The sequence below is a fragment of the Lingula anatina genome, chromosome 2, assembly GCF_051362555.1.
Source record: "Lingula anatina isolate TDL-2025a chromosome 2, LinAna3.0, whole genome shotgun sequence".
NCBI classification, from domain to species: Eukaryota; Metazoa; Brachiopoda; class Lingulata; order Lingulida; family Lingulidae; genus Lingula; species Lingula anatina.
Window position 1 is genome coordinate 19577259 of NC_141768.1, and position 21479 is coordinate 19598737.

The 21479-nt window shown below is 34.0% G+C and overlaps 4 protein-coding genes across 7 annotated transcripts; 2 read left to right on the plus strand and 2 right to left on the minus strand.

Annotated features, from left to right (window-relative positions):
• Positions 1–831: 831 nt before the first annotated feature.
• On the minus strand, positions 832–8530 carry LOC106169633 (uncharacterized). 3 transcript variants are annotated; one of them, XM_013549160.2, is made up of 14 exons: positions 8416–8530; positions 7790–7948; positions 7280–7404; positions 6897–7049; positions 6237–6355; positions 5820–5971; positions 5586–5658; positions 4881–4992; positions 4573–4697; positions 4351–4426; positions 3464–3579; positions 2949–3086; positions 2096–2680; positions 832–1772 (listed from the first exon to the last, which is right to left on the minus strand). In XM_013549160.2, the coding sequence occupies exons 2-12, from the start codon at positions 7921–7923 to the stop codon at positions 2958–2960; spliced, it is 1314 nt and encodes a 437-aa protein (XP_013404614.2). In that variant the 5' UTR covers positions 7924–7948; positions 8416–8530; the 3' UTR covers positions 832–1772; positions 2096–2680; positions 2949–2957. The 3 variants fall into 3 exon arrangements, with proteins under 3 accessions (XP_013404614.2, XP_013404613.2, XP_013404615.2); XM_013549159.2 differs by having other exon boundaries at positions 2096–3086; XM_013549161.2 differs by having other exon boundaries at positions 2096–3086; positions 8498–8516.
• Positions 8529–14131, plus strand: LOC106169634 (actin-related protein 10). The gene is made up of 13 exons (XM_087004109.1): positions 8529–8680; positions 9236–9308; positions 9735–9814; positions 10131–10239; positions 10400–10506; positions 10711–10779; positions 11057–11136; positions 11503–11538; positions 11859–11953; positions 12141–12214; positions 12487–12568; positions 12696–12897; positions 13106–14131. The coding sequence occupies exons 1-13, from the start codon at positions 8604–8606 to the stop codon at positions 13249–13251; spliced, it is 1230 nt and encodes a 409-aa protein (XP_086860235.1). The 5' UTR covers positions 8529–8603; the 3' UTR covers positions 13252–14131.
• LOC147763457 (uncharacterized) lies at positions 13527–15361 on the minus strand. The gene is made up of 3 exons (XM_087004110.1): positions 14948–15361; positions 14429–14544; positions 13527–13715 (listed from the first exon to the last, which is right to left on the minus strand). The coding sequence occupies exons 1-3, from the start codon at positions 15294–15296 to the stop codon at positions 13527–13529; spliced, it is 654 nt and encodes a 217-aa protein (XP_086860236.1). The 5' UTR covers positions 15297–15361.
• Positions 15362–15773: 412 nt separating this feature from the next.
• LOC106160855 (uncharacterized) lies at positions 15774–21045 on the plus strand. Of its 2 annotated transcripts, none has more exons than XM_013537621.2 (2): positions 15774–15942; positions 19887–21045. In XM_013537621.2, the coding sequence occupies exon 2, from the start codon at positions 19897–19899 to the stop codon at positions 20725–20727; it is 831 nt and encodes a 276-aa protein (XP_013393075.1). In that variant the 5' UTR covers positions 15774–15942; positions 19887–19896; the 3' UTR covers positions 20728–21045. The 2 variants fall into 2 exon arrangements, with proteins under 2 accessions (XP_013393075.1, XP_013393076.1); XM_013537622.2 differs by lacking the exon at positions 15774–15942 and adding an exon at positions 19470–19740.
• The last annotated feature ends 434 nt before the right edge of the window (positions 21046–21479 follow it).

The following is a 21479-nucleotide window of genomic DNA, read 5'->3' on the forward strand; positions in this document are numbered from 1 at the left end:
GTACTGTTGGTTTTGTGGCAAACAATTTGTCAGATTAATTAAAACGCTACGTGATTGACAGCTGTATTTTAGGGGTATATAAGAACAAAACAAAAACAATGGCGATATGGTGAAAACTGAACAAATAAGATGATGAAATGATTGGTAGAATTACAGTTAAATAATATAATTATCGGGTTATTGGTAGAGTAATTTTAAAGGTTACCAGTCACGTCGCATTTAACTACAGTTTAAACGTTTTACCAATAAAAACATCAGTAATTTCTGTTTTAATACTCAATTTTCCCAGCTAATCTACAAAACAAACGTCAAGAATGAATAGTGTGTGTTCGCAGGCTACCGCGGACATGGCAGATATATTAATGGTTTCCAACATCAGCAGAAACATGCCAAAGCGTTCCATCTGAAGCGTTCTTAGCAGGTATTAATGGACGTTCCACAAGCAGCTTGGCGACCGCGTGTGGTGAGTCCACTGGGTACCACATGTCACAGAAAATAACATGTTAATCACAGAGAAACTACAAGGAAACAGAATTACATGCCATGTTATCTGCTTGTTGCCATAAGAGGAAAAGAAGGAATTAAATATAATTACTGTACAATAGATTGTAATACTAAAAGGGAATATTATTATTTAATATAATTACTATATAATAGTTCGTAATATAAAAAAGGAAATATTATCTGGGAATATAAAATTATAGCAAAGGGAAAATTTGAGAAATATGGAATATGCAAAAGAAGGAAACGAAGAAATAAAAGCCATGCGAAAATTCAGAAAATGTTACTATGCAAAAATGAACGTTTTGGGGAAAATAAATCCAACACACGTAATCTTCCTCTTTTATTCTGAAAATACTTCCCCGTACAACACCTTTCCATTTATCTTTAAAAAACACTTCATATCAAGTCAGCAAGAATTTTTGTAGTGGCAGTTCCCACAATCTCCTCTCATCAGAAAATACCACAAATATTGACATTCAGTTTTGATTTTTCAGATTACCCAGCACTGTGTACAGGGGTGCGTTTCCCAGTGCCACCGACGTCTGTTTTCAACCTAGAAATGCCCCCAAGTTCCTTTGTACTTATATATATATATATATATATATATATATAATTATGATGGGTTCAAGGTTTGTGTTATTCTCTGCCATGCAGAGTGGGTTAAAATATCATATTGCAGATTTGGGGGTCTCCTATAATCATCAAAATATGAGTTAGTTATAAAACATTATATGATATCAGAGTCTACCAGTAAGTATTAAAATTTGCCTAGGTTAGAGTAACAGCTAAAATCAGAAATACTTGGCAGTGACTTCCAGTGAGTACATACACGGTGTTTGGGTGCTTGGGCTAATAAAAAAAAAAAAAAAAAAACATTATGCGATAATTTTTAACTAGTAAAGATATTTCAATAAAAATGGAAATGATAGCTTTTAATATTACAAATACAGTGCATGCAGGGAGACCAAGTGCTTCAACATGTATGTACCTGTTTGAGAACAATCAACCTTATAATATCTTTTTTTTACAAGTGTCACATTCAAATTACCAACTTACATCCGTTTCCAAATTTAAAGGAACACAGTGTTGGCTACCCAAGTTTTTTTTTTATGTCTGACTGCATTTACTAACAGAGATTGCGTGAATTAACAAATATGCCAATAAATCACACATTTTGTGAAATCCTTTTTTCTTTTATGTGAAATGTGGCAACAGGTGCTTGTTGGGTAAAAAAAATCATTTGTATATATAGCATCAGCTACTGTACACTTAGGCTTCGTTCACATGCAATGTCTATTTTCTATTTTCTATTTTCTATTTTCGGTATGTCTTATGATCACGGTCTGTGCACTGAATATCCCGCGGCGTAATTACTGGCAGCGCGAGCCAGTTACTATAAGTTACTATAAGTAACTGGCTCGCGCTGCCAGTAATTACGCGGCGGGATATTCAGTGCACAGACCGTGATCATAAGACCAAGTGCGCTGCCAGTAATTACGCGGCGGGATATTCAGTGCACAGACCGTGATCATAAGACATACCGAAAATAGAAAATAGAAAATAGAAAATAGACATTGCATGTGAACGAAGCCTTAGCAGAATGTTGTTGGAAGCCCACTGACATGGCACATTTTGTTCTGTTAAGTTTGCCTACAAAAATATCACATTATTTGTTTAAAAAATATAACATTATCAAATTCAGTCAAATTTGGTGATCTTGGCATTATCATTATAGATATATATATGACTATAAAATTATAAAGAAACTTTGTAGGTACATTGACAATTGTTATACAGTCAGTTTGTGTGTTTCTTCCATTCAAACTGGCCAGACTCGGCTGAAGATGACCAGTTGCACAGTTCACAGCAGTAGTGTAGTGAACACTTGGATTTTAGCCAATAATATCACCTTTTTAGAATTTATATGAGTTGTGAAATGATTTTGCTTTTCTGGAACCTGGTGCAGAGTTCACATGCAGGTGCCATGGGCTGTAGTAAGACCTTAAAACTAAAGGTTTGCTGAAGTTTTTTATGTAATGAGTCCAGCATACAAGTGGTATGAAATTCAACCCGGCATTTCTCATGGGGTACCATTGTTTGTTACTTTTTGACACCAGGGACCTTTTTGGGTACCAGCATGGTCAAGTCACTGTGCATGATGTCACATGCAAACCACCTTTGAATGTAGAAACAGTAACAAATTATGATGACATCAGTATTTACAAAATAAAAAAGGATCCAGTGAGACCTGTTTATCTATGTGGCAAGTAAAAACAATTTACTTTAAGCAATGCAATTTCTGGACCCACTACAGTACAAATATAATCTCTATTTGGCCAAATGACCAATTTTGAGCTCCAGTGATGATTTTTTTTTCTTGGGACACACTGATATCAAATTGGCAAAAATATTTAGAAGCCATCAGTGGCTTGGCATATTCATACGTTTCAAGATCACCAGTAACACAGCACAGTGATGGTCCCAGGTTTTTCTGGTGAGGCAGTGATTAGTTTGGTTTCAGTGACCTGCATCAGATGGAGTCTTGTGGGCTGCCTATGGACAACATTATACTTTCTACCCATCTGAAATTTAAATTCAGTCTTCATTGGATGCATCATAAGATACAATTTTTAAAAAAATAGTGGCAACCAAAAATTGATACAAGACTTAAAAATATATGCTAAAAACATGTAGAAAGTACATGATGAAAGACAGGAAACAATGTCATACAATGTAGGTGTTGTCTTTTAAGGAATATCACAATGTAAGAACTAAGACTACAATTCAAACCATATTGTTTCAAAACAAAAATCACTAAAGCAAGGACACACACACACACGCATGCACACACACATGCATATGCACACATCACACATGCATGCACACACATGAATGCATACACACACGTACACACACACAGACACATGGACTGAGGGAAGGATGAATGAAAGACACATACCCTATAATTCCATATGACAATCTTCTTCTGGTCCCCACCACTAACCAGCTTATGTTCATCAATATGCAAGCACCTCACCACTCCAAGATGTTCTCTCAAAGTATACATCAATTCTCCTGCAAATAATGTACATTAGTCACTGATATGATTTTTATGTGACTTGTCACAACTCATTTTCTCTCTTGGACCAGCATGCCAAGAAAAAGAACACTGACAGATTGCAAAGTCACATCCAAATTAGAATACAGATGGTTTAAGTTAACAAACAGTGCATTATCTGTCAAAACAATTAAGATCAATATCTGCAATGCATATGTACCACTTCTAGCTTTTTTTAATTATATAAGAAAACTGTGACTATGGCAAAATTGGCAAAAGTGAGATGTTAGGACCACATAAGTCTGACAACAAACCTGTCATCCTAGATTTTTATAGTTAAATCTTAATATCATGAAATAAATAAATAAATGAATTAATTTATATATAGTTTTTATTGAGGGTAAAAACCTCAATATAAAATTTATTTATCCCATGGCCCTCAAAGTGTAAAATTCACACAATTGATTCCTACTAGGCTAATAAAAATGTAATTTCATACGAAGACAGACAATGTTTTAATATATAATGTTAGTTGTGAATTCTTAGTTCAGCAATATCCCTTTATAACCTTAGTGAACCCCATCCAAAACCACTGAGAAAATTAACATGATTCTGTTTTCAATTTCTAATTTTCTCATTTTTACTGTAATGGGCAAAATTCACCAGGGTCAGATTATGAAAATTAAATTTGTCTTAATAAAAGTTTTTTGCTCATTGTGTGCCTTTCATATTTTTTCACATTCATCACATCTGACACAACTCAACTACCACATTTCCTACTCTCTCACCTGCATGGGACCATATCCTGACTGTGCTATCAGAAGAACCTGATGCAATCACAGCATTGTTATACACCAAGCAGTACTGAAACATTGAAAATGCAAACCTGTATTACATATATGCAACAGCAACTTAAATACTGACACATAAAATCATCTATCTACTTTTCAAACTCCATGCAAACCTTTCAAAAAACATGTAGTACACATTACACTTGCTGTAGTACCTACCACTTCCCCTGTGTGTCCCTTTAAAGTCCGCACACACTCTCCAGTCTTTGTCTGCCATATTTTCAGAGTACTGTCAGCACTTCCACTGATGATTTTCTGGTCATCAAACTGACAGCAATTCACAACTAAAAAAGGAAATACCATCCTTTACAAACATAAATACAGTTTGAACTTTGAACTTTAATTGTAAAGGGGTGCTGTCAAAACTGTCAGAGAATTTCTTTTGGGAGGAAATAATGAAAAAAAAAATCAGATGATCATCAGACTGTATTAGTGACTGTATAAAGTTCATGTTTTTATTGGCAAACCTTCAGTGTGCCCCATCAAAGAGTGGACTCCATGTCCCTCAGCTATGTTCCACAAAATCAAAGTGTTGTCCCAGGAGCCTGTGAGAGCCAAGGAGCCATGCACTGCCAAAGACTAGAAAGGCAAGGAGAGATACTGAAGAAATTCTTAATTCATTACGTTTTGTTGTCAGTAAATATTCGGAGGGATATTGGTGGTATCAGTTGAAAATTAGACAAAGGCCAGACAGTGAAGCTTGCAAATAGACAGATGCTTAAGAGAAATCTTCCTGATTATTTCAAACTTAACCTGCCTTTCCTACCAAGCAAAGCTTGCTAGTAAATTTACAGTAAAACAAAAATATGCTTAAGCACTTATGGGCAAATATCACAAAATGCACAAAAAAATCTAATGACAGTACTAAGCACCTGAACATGCTAACTTTCAAATATTTTTATCAAATAAAACTCCCTAGTTAAATTAGACAGCAGAGCTGGCAAGTTTACATGCATATGACAAATATGATAAAACATCATACCAATGTATACAAAAAAAAAAAAAAAACAATAAAATAAAAATAAAAATAAATAAATAATAATAATAAAATTGTCAAAATAATCCAATTAAGCTAATTTTTTAAAGAACCTGTCTTTTAACCAACAAAGCCACCCAGAAATGTTATAGAATGTGCAACAGGAGCACTTCTGTATAAATAAATGGTGCCTTACCTCTATTTCATCAGTATGCCCCCTTAAAATGTACATCTGCCTGTCATCTGGCACACTCCAAACCCTCACAGTCCTATTAAATGCACACCGCCAGTTTACTTACAATGTTAAAGAACTATTTTTATAAAGGGAAAGATGTAGAAATGAAATTGACTTTATCAAACAATTCATTAACTTATTCAATGAAAATTATATGTAGAGCGTGAAAAGCAAAAATGATTAAAATTAACTCACTTGTCAGAACTAACACTTATAATAGTTTCTCCATCAAATTCTAACTTGTCCACACTTCCAGTGTGACCAAAGAATGACTGAAGTATCTGACCAGTGGTAGAGTCATACACTCTGATCCCACTGTCTGCACAACCTGTCACTATAATGTTACCCTGAAAAAAAAAAGACTTCAATTAACATGGAATAATACATAATATAAGCTGCTACACATTTATGCACAATAAATAAATAAATAAATAAATGATTTGTAATTGAAAAATATGGACCATAAATTAAATTTTGTTGTCATATTTTTACAAATGGACAGAAAATAGAAACAAAAAAACATGTACAAAGTCGATTAATTACTAAATTGTATAAAATTGGTAATACGGCAAAAGGTCAAAAATTGTGTAAAAAAGTACAAAATCCCAATACCTTGAATTTTATTGCTGTAATCACATCTGAATGTCCTTCTATCTTAAATAGGCAGACATATTTATGAAGATCCCAGATACGCAGAGACCTATCACAGCTTCCACTGACCAACACATGACCTGCATGAAATAACACATTTTCTTTTCACAAGCTCTGCACACCTTGAGATTGTGACTTAGAGTATTAGAACTACATGCAGGTGGACAGTTCATTATTCAATAAATTATGATTTTTATGTGAAATGAATAAATAAAAATTATTATAAATTATATGCAATCAACCAGTACAGTGTCATTTAGGGAAACTCTTGTTTTATGGAACAAATAACTTTGCAGTATGTTTGTTTGGTCTTGCTTTGAATTGTATGGTATAAAAAAATAATATTAGAAAACCAAGTAAAGCAATTTTGAATTTCAACCATCAATCTTGTGGCCTCCTCTTTTAAGCTGATTAAACTGATAAAGAAAGATCTCTCTGTGTATAAGGATATCATTAAACAAGGCCGCATGAAAGATGTTTGTTTTTCTGGTTAAATCCATAAAAATATATATACTATATAAAACATTCCTTCTGTTTTGCACAATATTTATATATATTTATCATATTTTGTATATTATAGAATTAAATATATATATTTATCTATCTAAGATATTATTGTACCATTGGAGTCAAAGGCAGACACTTGGTCCGAGTGTCCTCTCAGGATGGGAGCCACCAGATAACGCCCCTTCTCCCAATTCCGTAATAAATGATGTGTCTTTATAAAAACAGCTTTCCATTTCTTGATGGGTGGAAGAGAACTTTCTAATGGCACTGAAAATAAGAAATGTATGATTTTTGAAACTAAGCTAAACTAAGACTTTTGTCTTAAGATCTCTATTATGAAGTCAAATTAAGAGTGCATATACTTGGGATCAAATATATCAATCACTCAACTTCATTTTTCTTTTGGTGATATTTTTCTATAATACCAAAATCTCAATTTTTCAATGGTTATATGAGTAACAGGCATCTTTCCTGCTATATAACATTTCACTTATTACCTTCTAAGTCAAATATTGGAGATGTCCCTGATATTGAGTGGCTGCTACCCTGTGAAACATTCTCAGAACACAGATCAAAGGTCACGCCATACTTAAACCATCCACGAACCATGCAATGATGGAGCCTAGAAAAAAGTATTTACAGCTTTGAAAGAATCATTAAAGTGTGGTTAGGTAATCCTTAATAATAATTAAGGCTGAATCTAGAAAAACTGTAGTCTCCACTGTAATACACCCTGACTTACAGGGCCTGCCTGCCTATCCCATTTTAGAAATGTAAGACGAGGTACAGTACATGTAAGTTCTCAGTGTCCTCTGAAATTCAGGGTATAATCCTGTCTTTGAAAACTTTAGACTCCATACTGTATGAAACTGATAATGTCAGTTGGTATATGTAACCATGACAATAACATTTACATTTAACAGACATTTTCATACACTTTACATGAACATATTTTGAAATCCATGAAAATAAATTAACTTTCCATGGTAGTCTTCAAATTTACTTACCATAAAGAGCTTCCACTTGTCTTTTCCCTCCATAGCTTATTCACACATCCAGCTTTACTAAGCTCTGATGCAGTGAGATATGAAAGGATTTTCTCTGCCAACTCATGGGGTAATGTGGCTATGAAGTCTACCATGATAATTCATAGACATTTTGCTAACCTAAGAAATAAAATTGATTTAAAAAAGAATCAAGGAAAAACCAGTAATTTTTCAGTATTCCTTCTTCCAACCTATGTATAAGTCTCTGTTTATGTATTTTTATCTAAATTCAATTATACAGTGATTTTGATCAATTTCTTTACTATTAAAATTAATTAGATCGACAATTTACTTTCGATGTTTTTAGGAGAAACTTTTAACCCATTAAAGTACAGGTTATTTCTGGGGTGAATATCTGCCATAATCTCCTTGGTAGAAGTTTATAAGTCTCTTGCAAAAACTTTTTTAAAAAACTAGTATATAGTCTACACTTTCAAAACTAATCTATATGAAAAGCAGAGGCATTGATCAAAGTCAATACTTAACTGATCAAAAACGACCAAGTTTGACTTAGTATTTCGATAATATTTTCACTGTTTGGTATTGACTGACTTATCTCTCAATACTAATGCAAATTTAAAACTCACCCAAACAATTTCCTCAAAAAAGTAACAAGAAGATAAGATATTGCAGTGTAGAAAAATTTATGTAACTAACGACGCCTCATACTTGCCGCTTGCACAGGAAGTTAATAAGTTGTCTTGATTCCTGCCTTCAATTTGCGGAGAAGAACTTCCTGAAGTTTCACCTCAGTTAAACCTGCTGAGAGCACAAAATGCCACTGTATGAAGGGATTTCTTATGCTGGTGACAAAAATGCAGTGATCATAGACATTGGAACTGCTTACACAAAGTAAGTGAAAACATTGTTAATATCATCGTGGTTTAATAAGTTTCTGCGTACGTATTTTGCAGGTTACTCCCCGCCTCAAATTCTCAATTTCTCAAAGATTGATTGGGAGACATACGTTTCTGTGTTAAATGCTATGTTATTTACGTGTTTTATTGAAACTGAAAGGCGTATGTCGCTTAGAGGCACCATGGCAATGTTACACTTTGTAACATATAACGATATCTGAAGTGTGCTAAAAGTAAAACCACGCAGGTTAATTGTTCCTCTGAAGTTCTCATACGACATGCATTGTGGTACATGTACAAGTACAGGTAAGTACACGGTTCCTTCTGTGATTATAATATATTTATAGAGGGTTTCTCTTTCATTTTACTGTTTATAAACATTGGTGTTTTATGGTTAAAAGATTGCTTTTTTTTCCAGTTTTTTGTAGGAGGGATTGTTAACTCAATGGAAATTGAAAACCAATCATTGTTTTCAATCACCAGAATTAGTAACACAAGGTGAAAATATAGTACATTTAACATGTTAGATTTCATGCATCTCTCATTCCAGGTGTGGTTTCAGTGGTGAGACAGCACCAAGATGTATTGTGCCTAGTGAAATAAAGAGATCAAGTAGTGGACAGGTATTGATATGTGAAAACTTGATTGTCAGTCACTGAACAGAAAAACAGCATGTCATTTTAGCTCAGTACCATGCATCAACAACCAGTCCAACCCTAAGCTTTTCTCTTTGTGATTTTTAATCTATGCATTAAAAAACCAACTGATTGATAAATTAAATGATGGATGCAAACATGTGAACATGATATATCCAAGTAAAGGCATTGTGAAAATTCGGGATAACATCATCCATTTTCCCTGTATTTCTCAAGAATGTTACTGCTTCTAACATACTTTAAAGCTAGCTGTGTGCCTGATATCATGTTACTAGTTGCCGCTACAAACACTAATAAGAAGCATGATATCTTGTAATTAAGAAGGTCATGTAAAACAGGACTAATATTTTTGTGTACTTAAACTTTATTTTATTCAAATTAATTATATTTTAGGTTGTAAAAGTCCATCAGTATAACACAGAAGAAGAACTTTACGAAATTCTGGTTGATTTTATACACATGCTGTACTTCAGGTGAGTGCTAACAAAGAACATTATACATGTATGTTGGAGTTCATGTAGTTCCTCTGATGATTTCAATGTATATCTCTGCACTGGTCAACATTGATTTTGATTATAGTTTTTTAATGGCCACAGTAACAAAATTGCAGTTACAAGAAATAAAATATTTTTGTTTCAAATGAATTTAGAATTAGGTTATACAATATTTGTAGGAAACAGGGCATGTGCTTTTATATTTTTAATGTATTAATGGAGCTACAGAATTTTATTTATTTTTTTTTTTTTTGCAAGAGCATTTTTTGGTATTCAGTCATCTATTTTCTTTCAGACATGTGCTGGTGAATCCTAAAGACAGGCGTGTGGTGGTGTGTGAGTCTCTCCTAACACCCACTGTATTCAGAGACACATTGGCAAAAGTACTATTTGAGCATTATGAGGTTTGTAGTATAAAATGTATGCAGTGAAAAAAACTTTAAGTCTTATTTAAATCTTAGTGATAAAGTCAATCACTAAACTATAAAAACAGAATTTCACCAGGGATGAATCTTTAATAGATTTGAATTTTACTGAAAACATGTTATTTAATCTGTTTTCCAGGTTCCTTCCATTCTCTATGCTCCCACTCATCTGGTTTCCCTGTTCACACTTGGAATCTCATCAGGTCTCGTCATGGATGCTGGGTTCACAGAAACATTTGTATTACCCATATCCTTTAAAGTCATTCTGTTGAAATTTCCTGAACAGGATTTGTTTCAAATGTCACAGTTTTTCTGTGTTTTCAGCGTCAAGAAATCTAAATTGTCAGTATGGTTAAAATGTATGATATAAAGACCATTTATCCATTTTGTTAGACAATATTTTGAAAAATTTATAAACAAATGTGGTCTCTGTTTCCTTAACAGCTGTTACATATATGAAGGGATACCAATCCTGAAAGCATGGGAGGCTATTCCTCTTGGAGGGAAAGCGATACATAGGTATTTGTGTCCAGTAGAATTTGTATAAAACAGATAGAAAACCATTTTGTGTGCTAAATTACCAAGAGATATTTTCAGTTTGGTGTAAAATAAGAAAACAAAAAATAAAAATAAAACAAATATCAGAGCATAACTTACAATTTATGAACAAAATTTTACATGTGTTTTTATTTATAAAAACAATCTGTTTAATCTGTTAACTTTCCTTCAGAACATAAAATTGATTACAATAGATTGCTCTTATTTAACACTGAATATCATAACCATATTTTTTTAGAAATTTAGAGAGCAAACTAATGGGATCTGCAGTTGTCAAAACACAGGATGCTGAAGAAAGGCAACTGTGCTCTGTTGTAGGTTAGTAAATACAATAATACTACAGTGAACGTGAAGGAGAAAAGACCCATATATGATGTACATGTACCTGTGTCTGAAAGCTAGATCCACCATATTTATTCATTTATTTATTTATTGCAACATCTACCATTATATAAGTTAGACAAGCCTCTTTTCAGCAAGGCATATATGACATCCAGGTTTCATTCACAGTTGTGTGTATCACAATCACCTTTGTCACTTGCGGAAATATTTTAATTTTACCAATAAAACTGACCATACTAAGAATGAAAATCTTAAGAAGAATCTCAACTTTTTGAATACAATACTGTGTATATACCAGTATATTGTATGCACCTGTTATATTGACACATTTATGTGTTCCAGGTTCATTATCTGAAAATATACTGGAAGACATCAAGGGTAGGGCAACTTTAAGTATTATATATACTAAATTGTGAGGTAATTGATAGATTGAGATATCACAAGGGGTTTGCAGCCATATTGACATTGAAGGGTTCAAGATATCTACTTGGCATTTTAAGAGCAATTTTGATGATTGAATGATAAAAACAAACTATTGAAATTGTCATAAGGAGTATGTGCTCAGAACCAAGATGTTTTTGAAATAGTTAAGTTCATAATAGAAAGCACTATTTTATTAAGTTATTTTATTAAATTATTTATTAATATTTATTAATTTTATTAAATTATGAATTGTTATACCTTGTCTGCCATTCCAGTGCGGTGTTGTTTTGTAACCAAGATGGAGCGTGCCAAGCAGATCCAGAAGTTTATGCTACAAGAGAGTGGGCTAACAGGAGAATCAAGAGTTGAGGTAAATAGACAACACACAGTTTGGAATTCAAAACAGTTTGTAATGTGCACTAAAATTTGTGTTGAAAGTCTTATTGGAAATTCCACGTTTAGTTATTTTTGTAGCAGTATGGCTGTTGAAATGTAGCAGTTTCTTTAAACAAATTTTGACTTCTTTCTCACTGTGGTGTTTTTCATGTTACTTGCAGGCTCCTAAACCTCCACCTGATGTAGAGTATCCTTTAGATGGAGATAAAATACTTCACATTGAAGGAAAGATAAGGTGATTCAAATATATTATGTGAAAAAAACTCAATATTATGTCAAATATTTGAAATCAGAATTAGGAAAAAAAAGACATTAAAGTTGAACCACAGACTTTGTAGTCTGATCAAGACACATTTTGTTCCTTTGTCAGCATCATCATACTTTTAGTAAATGAAATGCACTTATCTGTTATGAAAGAAAGATGGATAAATACAGTTGCACATATTTTTCTGCCTTTGAATTTGAATAATTTTGTAAAAAAATTGATTCATCATTATTGTTATCAAGGGAAAATACCTGTGAGGTTTTGTTTGAGCAAGACAATGAAGAAAAATCGGTGGCCACATTAATATTGGATTCTATTATAAAGGTAAGATGTACCAATACTTTCAAATTGGTTAAATAGTCTAATTGTGATGAAGCTCATTTGAAATGATGAAAAACTTGTACTTGGTTATCAAAAAATAATTTAATTTTTTTTTTATTTGATATTCCAGTGTACTATAGATATGAGGAAAACTCTGGCAGAGAATATAGTGATAATGGGTGGAACAGCTATGCTGCCTGGTTTTCTCCACAGACTACAGAGTGAGTTGTATGACCTCCTGAGCAAGAACAAATACAAGCAACAACTAGCCATCAAGAATTTTAAATTCCATCAACTTCCATGTAAGGAGAATTATGCAGCATGGCTGGGAGGTGAGGATACAGTTTGTTATATAATTATTATTTTAAAAAATAAATAAAAACATTTGGTATATATTCCCAATTAAGTACATTTCTACAGTATTCAGTGTATACATTATTATTATTTACATTTTTCAAAAATACTATACATATTTAATTGTTTATGTTTTATTTGGGAACTGATGTGAATATGTTTATCCAAAATCACTTTGTACTACAGGTGCAATGTTTGGTGCTTTGGAGGTGCTTCAAAATCGATCACTCTCAAGAGAACAGTTCCAAGAAACTGGCGTTATACCAGACTGGTCTTCTCTCGGCTTTGAAGAAGAGAGTGAAAGGGAGGAAAAACCTGCAGTGAAAAGATGAACTTTTCCATCAACTCAGTGTAGTGACATTTGATGTTGTATGTTGTGCCAGTTCCAGTGTAACCATTAGGATCTTGCAGCAGAACTGATGCATCTAGCTAAAGATGAATGATTTGAGAACTCTGCTAATTTGGTTTCATTCACTTATTTTTTGCTACAAGATCCACTGTTACATACACTCCAACTTTCATTTTTAATTAAAAAATTTCTTTGAATCACTAGTAACTTCATCCTGTGTTGTCCTGCATTACATGTGCGTGTAATATGGATACATGTTTATATGTCTGCACCAGCACTAGATGGAGTCTGTTTCTCCTTGTTATCTTCTATATTATGGAGAGAGCTGTATTTATGAGCATTCAGCTTGGGTAAAATGTGTGGTCGCCGTCGTTGGTGTGATAGGCTTGTATTGCTGCCAGCATTGCTGTCATCTTGAGTCATACCAGACGAAGTTAGAATCCCTTCCTGAAAGATCATATTTATATTTAGTTTATTTGACAAAGATACTTGCAGAAATACATTCTGCATTTTACAGATGTTGATTGGTAATTTTACATAGATAAATCTTACATGTGTATGCTCTTTTCACATTGAGTGTTACATTTTAGCGGTACATTCTGTCGGGCGCACTTTGAGAGACGGCGTGTTAAGACCTCTCAAAGTGTACCGGTACAGACTTGTCACTAAAGTACACAGCTCGATGCGAAAAGATCTTATGCGTTGGTGTCAGTTACTAAACCGAAGAATAATGCAAATATATAGAATCGTGATGGATTGAAGGTGTTAGGGTTTTCAGCTTATGGTCTTTTGGCTTTCATTTAAACCTTGCACGAAAGAAATGCCAGTTTGTTTCAGGTATGTAAATAAACGAAGAGACTGCACTGCTTTTGTTATTTTGGTTATTGTCCTTATCTAAAATTCTGAAGTCTTTGGAAATGAATTGAGTGCGAAAAAAAATGATTTTCTCAAAATATGGTTCGGCTGCGTCAACCAATTTATCAAATTTGTCCGATATAACCGCAATATTTTCTTTTCTTTTTATGCAGATTAAAAAAATTCACCCAATTCTATTCCGATGACCGGAAACATTTTCTTATTTTTTACATCTAAGGCAGTATGGATATATCGCGGTAAATGCATGCATCTTTTTAGTAGTTGTAACACTGCCCCATACTTACCGAATGGAGTCTGTCTAATATTTCGTTGCTTCGCTTGAAACTGCTTCGTGGTGGTCCGATAACATTTTCCTCTCTTAACTTTTTGAGGATTTGGTCCTCCGAAGATTTTGCACTACCTAAAATATGCCTTGTGATAGATTCAGAAAGTTTAAACTGCATATCATATTTCAAAATCACTATGTCGTTCCAAGTTTTTGGCCAGAACTTGGCAATTATTGGTTTTCTCATTTCTTTAAAATTCCAAATAATTCAAGAATGATTAAAGTATTTTACTCGAAATTTGATGAAAAGAAACTCGCATACTACCCTAGGGTTCGTAAATAAAATGACGTTTTACTCAAAGAAACGTAGATCCTATTGAACATGAGAGTAAAATGTTGCGTAATATTTCGTGGTCATTAAGCTCTAGTCATGTTATGATTATAGGCTAAGTCTTCGGTGTAGATCTACATTTGATCAAATTGCTTCAGTAGGCCTAATCATCAAAGCTAAAATCTATGCTAAATTCGGTTTACTTGCCTGACATGGATAGCGGTGAGTGTACAGAGGTCAAAGGTTCCAAGTACGGACTTGAGTCAACCTGCAGCGGACGACGGGGGTGACATGTTTCTCCACACGCAATATCCTGTTCATCCTCCTCAGTCTCATCATCTTCCATGTTCGCCGCATCAATCTGCTCGAAATTATGCGCTGACTTTTTTTCATCGGCGACCTCTTCGGAGCTAGTGCCGTTACCACCGCTTCCAATGTTGTCATTTTTCAACTCGGAATCGTCAAGGTGTTCAAGTATAAGATTGTCTTTCTTGCTATTTAGAGAAATTGACTTTATTTTCGTTGATTTAGATCTACGTGAAATGACCGCCCCCATGTTGTTAGCGAGAAAGTCAAACGCCCCTATCACGCGCACGACGTTCAGATGTCGCGTATTTTACGTCACGCCAGGGACAGCAAATGATGATAATAATGATAATACATTTAAAAATGAAATATGAACTAAAAGTAAATTTAAATTAAAAAAACTTAAAATTATTAACGAAGAAGAAGAAGAATTGTAAAATGAATGAAATGCTCATAGATCAAATTAATTACGTTGTTATGGATTGTCTTTGGGTGATCTTACAGGACTGATCTACGCCTATAATGCATAGGCCTATAGGTACGGATCACAAAAATTTTCGATTAACTTAAGCATTGTATGTGCCTATTTTAATTAAAATGTGATTTCTTTATAATAAACGCCACGCATTTATTACCTCTTGTCATTGCTGCAGTAGTTAAAAATATCTTCCTGTATGGACAGAGAGCTTTTGTAAAATCCTAATAGGTGTCGTCCACAGCGCATTTTTCTTCCCATGATGCACAGCACATTTTTCCATTAAGGCAATTGCATGTGCATAAATATTTAATTTGATGCTGAACCGTCTCCCAGCAAATTGATTTTCATACCTACTGGCACTGGAAAATAGACTAGATCTACTGAGAAAAGAAAAGAATTGAAATTCATATTTATAAAGGTAAGTTTTCATATCACTTTTATCACATATCTGGACACGAGAAATTTATCCTACATTGTATGTATTTGATTTTTAGGGGAAGGGTGGATATATTATTCAGGAATGCGTCTTGAAAAAAATGGATGTTTTGACTATTTTGACAATCAAACAAAGATTTATATAAATAAATATGTACATCATACTTTAATATTCGTAGGTCTTCGTTTCTTTAAAAACCTCAAAGATGTAGATTTTGGACTTGGTATAAGGTTTTCAATATTAGCTTTAAGAACGAAATACACAAAAGATATGCCAATTAGCGAATAACATAGATAACTTATTCATAATATACTCTTATCAAGCAAAAAGACGGATTCAACGCAAACCTGAGAATGTTTTTTGAGAAAACTGCACTGAGGGGCAGAATATCAAAATATTTAGAGAAGCCTGCATTTAACATGAAATTTGATTCTGCATTATATCATGCTGCACATACGAATATCTGTTGCTTGAAGGTCAGCACCAAAACCACCGGGCAAAAGCCTAGGATGTCTGACATTTTCAAGGGGGAGGATATTTCCTTTGACATCGTACATATAAAATGAAATATGCACTGTAGAATTAATACCTAGTACGTTTTCTTAAATAAATTATATGACAGACGAGGAAAACGTCATTAACAAGAACCCCAATTAAAGCGTATCCTCTTATCCTCTTATCACTAGCACCTGAGCTGGTCTTGAAGATTGAGCTGGAAGCAATATCATTCTACAGCATTTGTATTACTGATAAAAATATGCTGGTGTAAGATGTTTTATACTTCTTGTCATAAAATATTACTGGCAACGCAATAAAAAATCGCATACTTAGACTTCAGCTTTCAAAAGCATTGCAAAACAGAAAGGCATTTGGATTACCTTTATCTATAAGTTGGTACCAAGGTATGGTTATTATGTCATGGTAATACGTTGGCTGGAAGTGTGACAACTATTATCTCAACACGGAAACGACATGTCATAATATTCAAAGACCGTGTGTTAGCTGTCATGTTAAATTCACCCAAGCAAGTTGGGTCTTATTTTATCTTTTTAATTCCATAAAAGCAAAAATAAAAAAGGGAGATCTCATAAGCAAATTGCAAACAAAAAGAAAAAAAGATAAAGAAAACGAAAATATTGAAGCATTTGAAGCAATGAAACCGAAACAGCGTTGACAACGACTTGTGTATTTATATTCTCAACCGATCTGTTGTGTTGGTCATCTAATTGCATTCTTGAAATATTAACCTCTAACTGTGGGGCTTTACTCTGGTTGATAACGGTCTACAATTGATGTGAACATGCTATAGAGTCGCCACATAAAACAGCAAAGCGATAATATTCCCATTAGATGCAGTTCCATCGTCATTATGACTATTAAGTTTTCGTTTTGTATGGAGGTCTATTGTTTTCAGCTAGATTTCCATAAACAGAGCGGTTTTTCTTTATTTTTCTCTGTGTTTTTTTTTTATATTATAATCATTACGTCAATAATGATAATAAATAACTTTGGCATATCAACAACTGGTGCATAATATATAAAAACATAACGATGAATCTTTGTTATTATTATTATAATTGAATTGTTTAAAGGTTAAGAGCATATTCGGCACAGCCGCGGTCGACCCTGGAGCTAAAATGATGAAAAGAAAATAATGATGTTAACAGCTCATTAAAACAACTGCAAGATGTTCACATGCTTAATCAATGGAAAGTGATATCTTACTCGCTGCTCGTTGGTTTAAAATGTTACATTCACGGCAAATAGTGACAGAGTAGAAAGGCAATAGAAAGCACAAATTCAACGTATTTAGGCTGTATTAAGTCATAAAAATAATTAATTCATCTCTGCTCTATTTTACTTAGATTAACCTTTAAACAGTTCAGACCAGGAATATAGTTGATATATAGATAATGTATGTTACTAATACTTTGCTGTCGGTGATTCAATATCAATTGGGTGCGGTGAGATTGGCTGGGAAGATTGAAGGAACTCACCTGTACTCAACTGAGCCAGAATTATTAAGTAAAGCGTTGTTACTTTATATTTAGGACATTTTTTTACATCTCTATGTCTCATCCTCCAGCATTGTGAATTATCATGCGCATTTCCTTAAATGTTTAAAAGTACTCAACTGGGAAATCGATACGGCTTCAACTTGGTGTATATGATGCATGTAAATAAACTGCAATCTGAGTAAACTGTAGACGCCTGGATACCAATGTATGCCCTAGAACGTGAAATAAGTCTGCGGGTTAATTCTATATTTATCGTCATTAAATATATTACCCATAAGCAATTAGCTGTCACAGAATTATTTTCCTAGGGGTTTGGGTTTGGTTCACTTACAGACCAGTTTTTGTTCAAATCTTGGATTTTTCTGAATCTAACATATCATTATTGGTATCAACATCGCCTTTGTAATGTTGTGTTACTTGTGTTTTTAACGTGTCAGGGTCTTTGTGCTATGTTAAAAACAAATAGGCTCATAACGTTCGGAGTTTCATTTTGAGATAAAAAAAATGAAATTATACTGAAAAAAATCCGATGTTTCGGCTTCTTGATACTGACGGCGTGGGCCTTTCATTTGCAGTGGAAAAGTATTTCACTGGGGGCAAAAAAAGGTTCCGCCTCTATGATTAACCCAATGTATCCCTTTAGAGAAGATATGATACATATCAAAAGTTTGATAACTTCCTGCGGAAATGATATATAGCATGACCAAAAGGGCTAAATTGCGGTACTTGTCAACATGAGTTATGGTCATTTGATTTATTGTTTTAAATGAAAATATCTGCTTTAGGTCTGGTTGCTTTATGTTATTATATGCACAATAATAGGATTTGAGGATATCTCTTTCCCGGCACATTAATTTCTCTGTTTGATCCTAAATTGCCCAAGCATCAGCATCAAGCATCAAATTAAATTATAATTATATTTTTAAGAATTAGATGTTTGCTAGCTGGTATGTTTGTACCTTTAAAAAACATTGTATTTAAGCAATATATATATATATATATATATATATATATATATATATATATATATATATATATATATATATATATATATATATATTTTTTTTTTAATGCAAAATTCGTGTCGATGGTTGCTTTAATCACAATAGGAAAGGGAAAGCTATCTTGATAACTCATTCGACTCAGTCATCTGTTATTGAGAAACAGGCAGGCAGTGTTGATAATCGTGTTTATTCATGGCAAAGAGCTGACACTTCAAGCGACGACACAGAAGATATAACAATTTGAGTGCATTATTTCATATCTTCTCGTTATTGTTCCACAGTTATCACATTGTTTCGACCTTTGATCCCATTCAATTTCGCCATCAATTTCGTGTTAATTTGATTTTATCGCATTCGAATGTTTTTATCGATATGCCGGCGTTAGTGTTCAGATATGGTTGTCCGATAGACGATTAACCATTTGCGAGAAATACACAGGTTTTATTGTTAATGTACTGAGCAATATTTCTTTCAGTATGCATTAATCCTCCATCGGACTTTGGGAAACCAGAAAATTCTGTGTCGCTACGATAATTCAGCACCTATGAAGATATAATGCCCAATCGTGTAAAATATTGACTAACCGCTTTATCAGAATAATGATATGGATATGAAGAGATACTCAGACCTATTAAACAAGCACTGGCAATATTTGAAAGTATAAAACGGTCTTGAATCTCGTTATTTGACACAAGTCTCCTGTCTGTGGACTGAAAATTACTAGAACAGGTCAATCGGTCTGAGTAAATATCAAAAAGGTAATATATTATTTAATACCTTAAGGAATATATTAGACTCACATAACTTTTAATTAACTTCGAGGACCTTTTCCATGTAAAGTTCTATAGGCCTATGGCAAAGTTATTATTTAACGTAAGTTTATATCGATGTATCATAATTTCAGAAATAGCACAATGGACAAGTGTATCGTTGACGCTGACACGGTCATACTAGACTGGGCAAAGAAGTGGTATGATGAAAATATGAAGAAAGGACTGGAAAAACTTCATAAAGGTGAGAAACTGGATTGGGAGGCAATCAACATTGACCTTAAAAAGCAGGTGGGTGATGACAAGCTTCGCTTGGTGCCCGATGAAGGCGCAGATATTGAAAGGGACGAAAAGATCAGCGATGAAGATGCTTCCACTGGACCCAAACAGCAACGCGCCTACGTGCTGTTCCGCTCCTGCTTCAACAACGACACATGCGGAGATCAGGAACACACTCTGAGAACAGAACGCAGAACAAACTCCACGTGCCAAGTGTCCATTTCAGAAGGATGTAGAATCGGCGGAGGCTTCAGTTTAAATGTCCCAAACCCTGTGATTGAGGCTAACGTTGGTTTTAGCAAAGAACTGGAAATTACAGAGGGGAAAGAAACGACTACCGAGCGCGAGTTGACGTGGACCCTTGACAGCCTTATCAAAGTTCCCGCCAAAACCAAGATCACTGCAGAAATGCAGGTGAAGGAAGCAGAATACCAAGGGAAATTTGAGCTTAAAACGTATATAAGGGGACGTTTTGAAGTAGTCTTGAGTAAAAACGGCTGTCACCTTGGTACAATCAAAGGTTCCAATCTGAAGAAAGTTTTTACCAAAGAACACGGTTTCAAGGAGGACGCAGCAGGGGTGTATATTGTAACACGCGGTACCTGCCACTTTCGATACGGCATTGAGCAAAATTTGCGATTGTATGAAGAAAAACTTCCTGGCTGGGAGGACCTGAAGAGGAATAAACAAGATTAGTGGCCAGGGCTTACAGTTTATTACAACCTGGTGCGTCGGCATATATGCGTGCTGCTTTACAACGCTTAGTTCACTGCAAGCTAGAAAGAACTGTCAGAACGTTTGTAGAACATTCGATACATTTACAAAGGCATATTAACCTTCGCCTCTGCCAAGTGGAAAGGATTTATTAATGTACGTGCATGTGCATTCTGACAAATGTACATCCCGACAGTTATCTTGCATTAACGCTCGTTTCTATTTCTAACACTAAAGAATAGATGTTTATAATGTGTTGCACAGTCGACAATTGGAAATTAAATGTGGTAAGCTTTTTGCTTTTTGATATGTTTCACTTCGAAAATGCACTGATGTTATGGCTGTAGTGAAAATCCAGAAAAAATTAACACGACATCCGACCATTTCGACCCCAGTTAAGTGCTTTTCACTTTAGATTGATAGTTCGTGTATTGACATCGAAAACCATACATTAATTTATCTGATTATTAAAGTGTGCTGATGGTATGAAACAGACGCAAAAACCTTGTCAAGCATCAATATCTCAGCTGTTAAATTACGAAATTCTCTCTGGGATTTGATTGTCTTTCTTCATTGATTGTGCTAATGGGATTAGAACAATCCTTTTAGAATTCAAGGGTCATTGCCGCATAAATTGCATGTGAACAGTACAAATGTTAACATTCGTAAGCTATATGAAACGCGAATGCATGCTATGAGGAACCTCTGGGGGTTTACTCCATATCATACAAAAT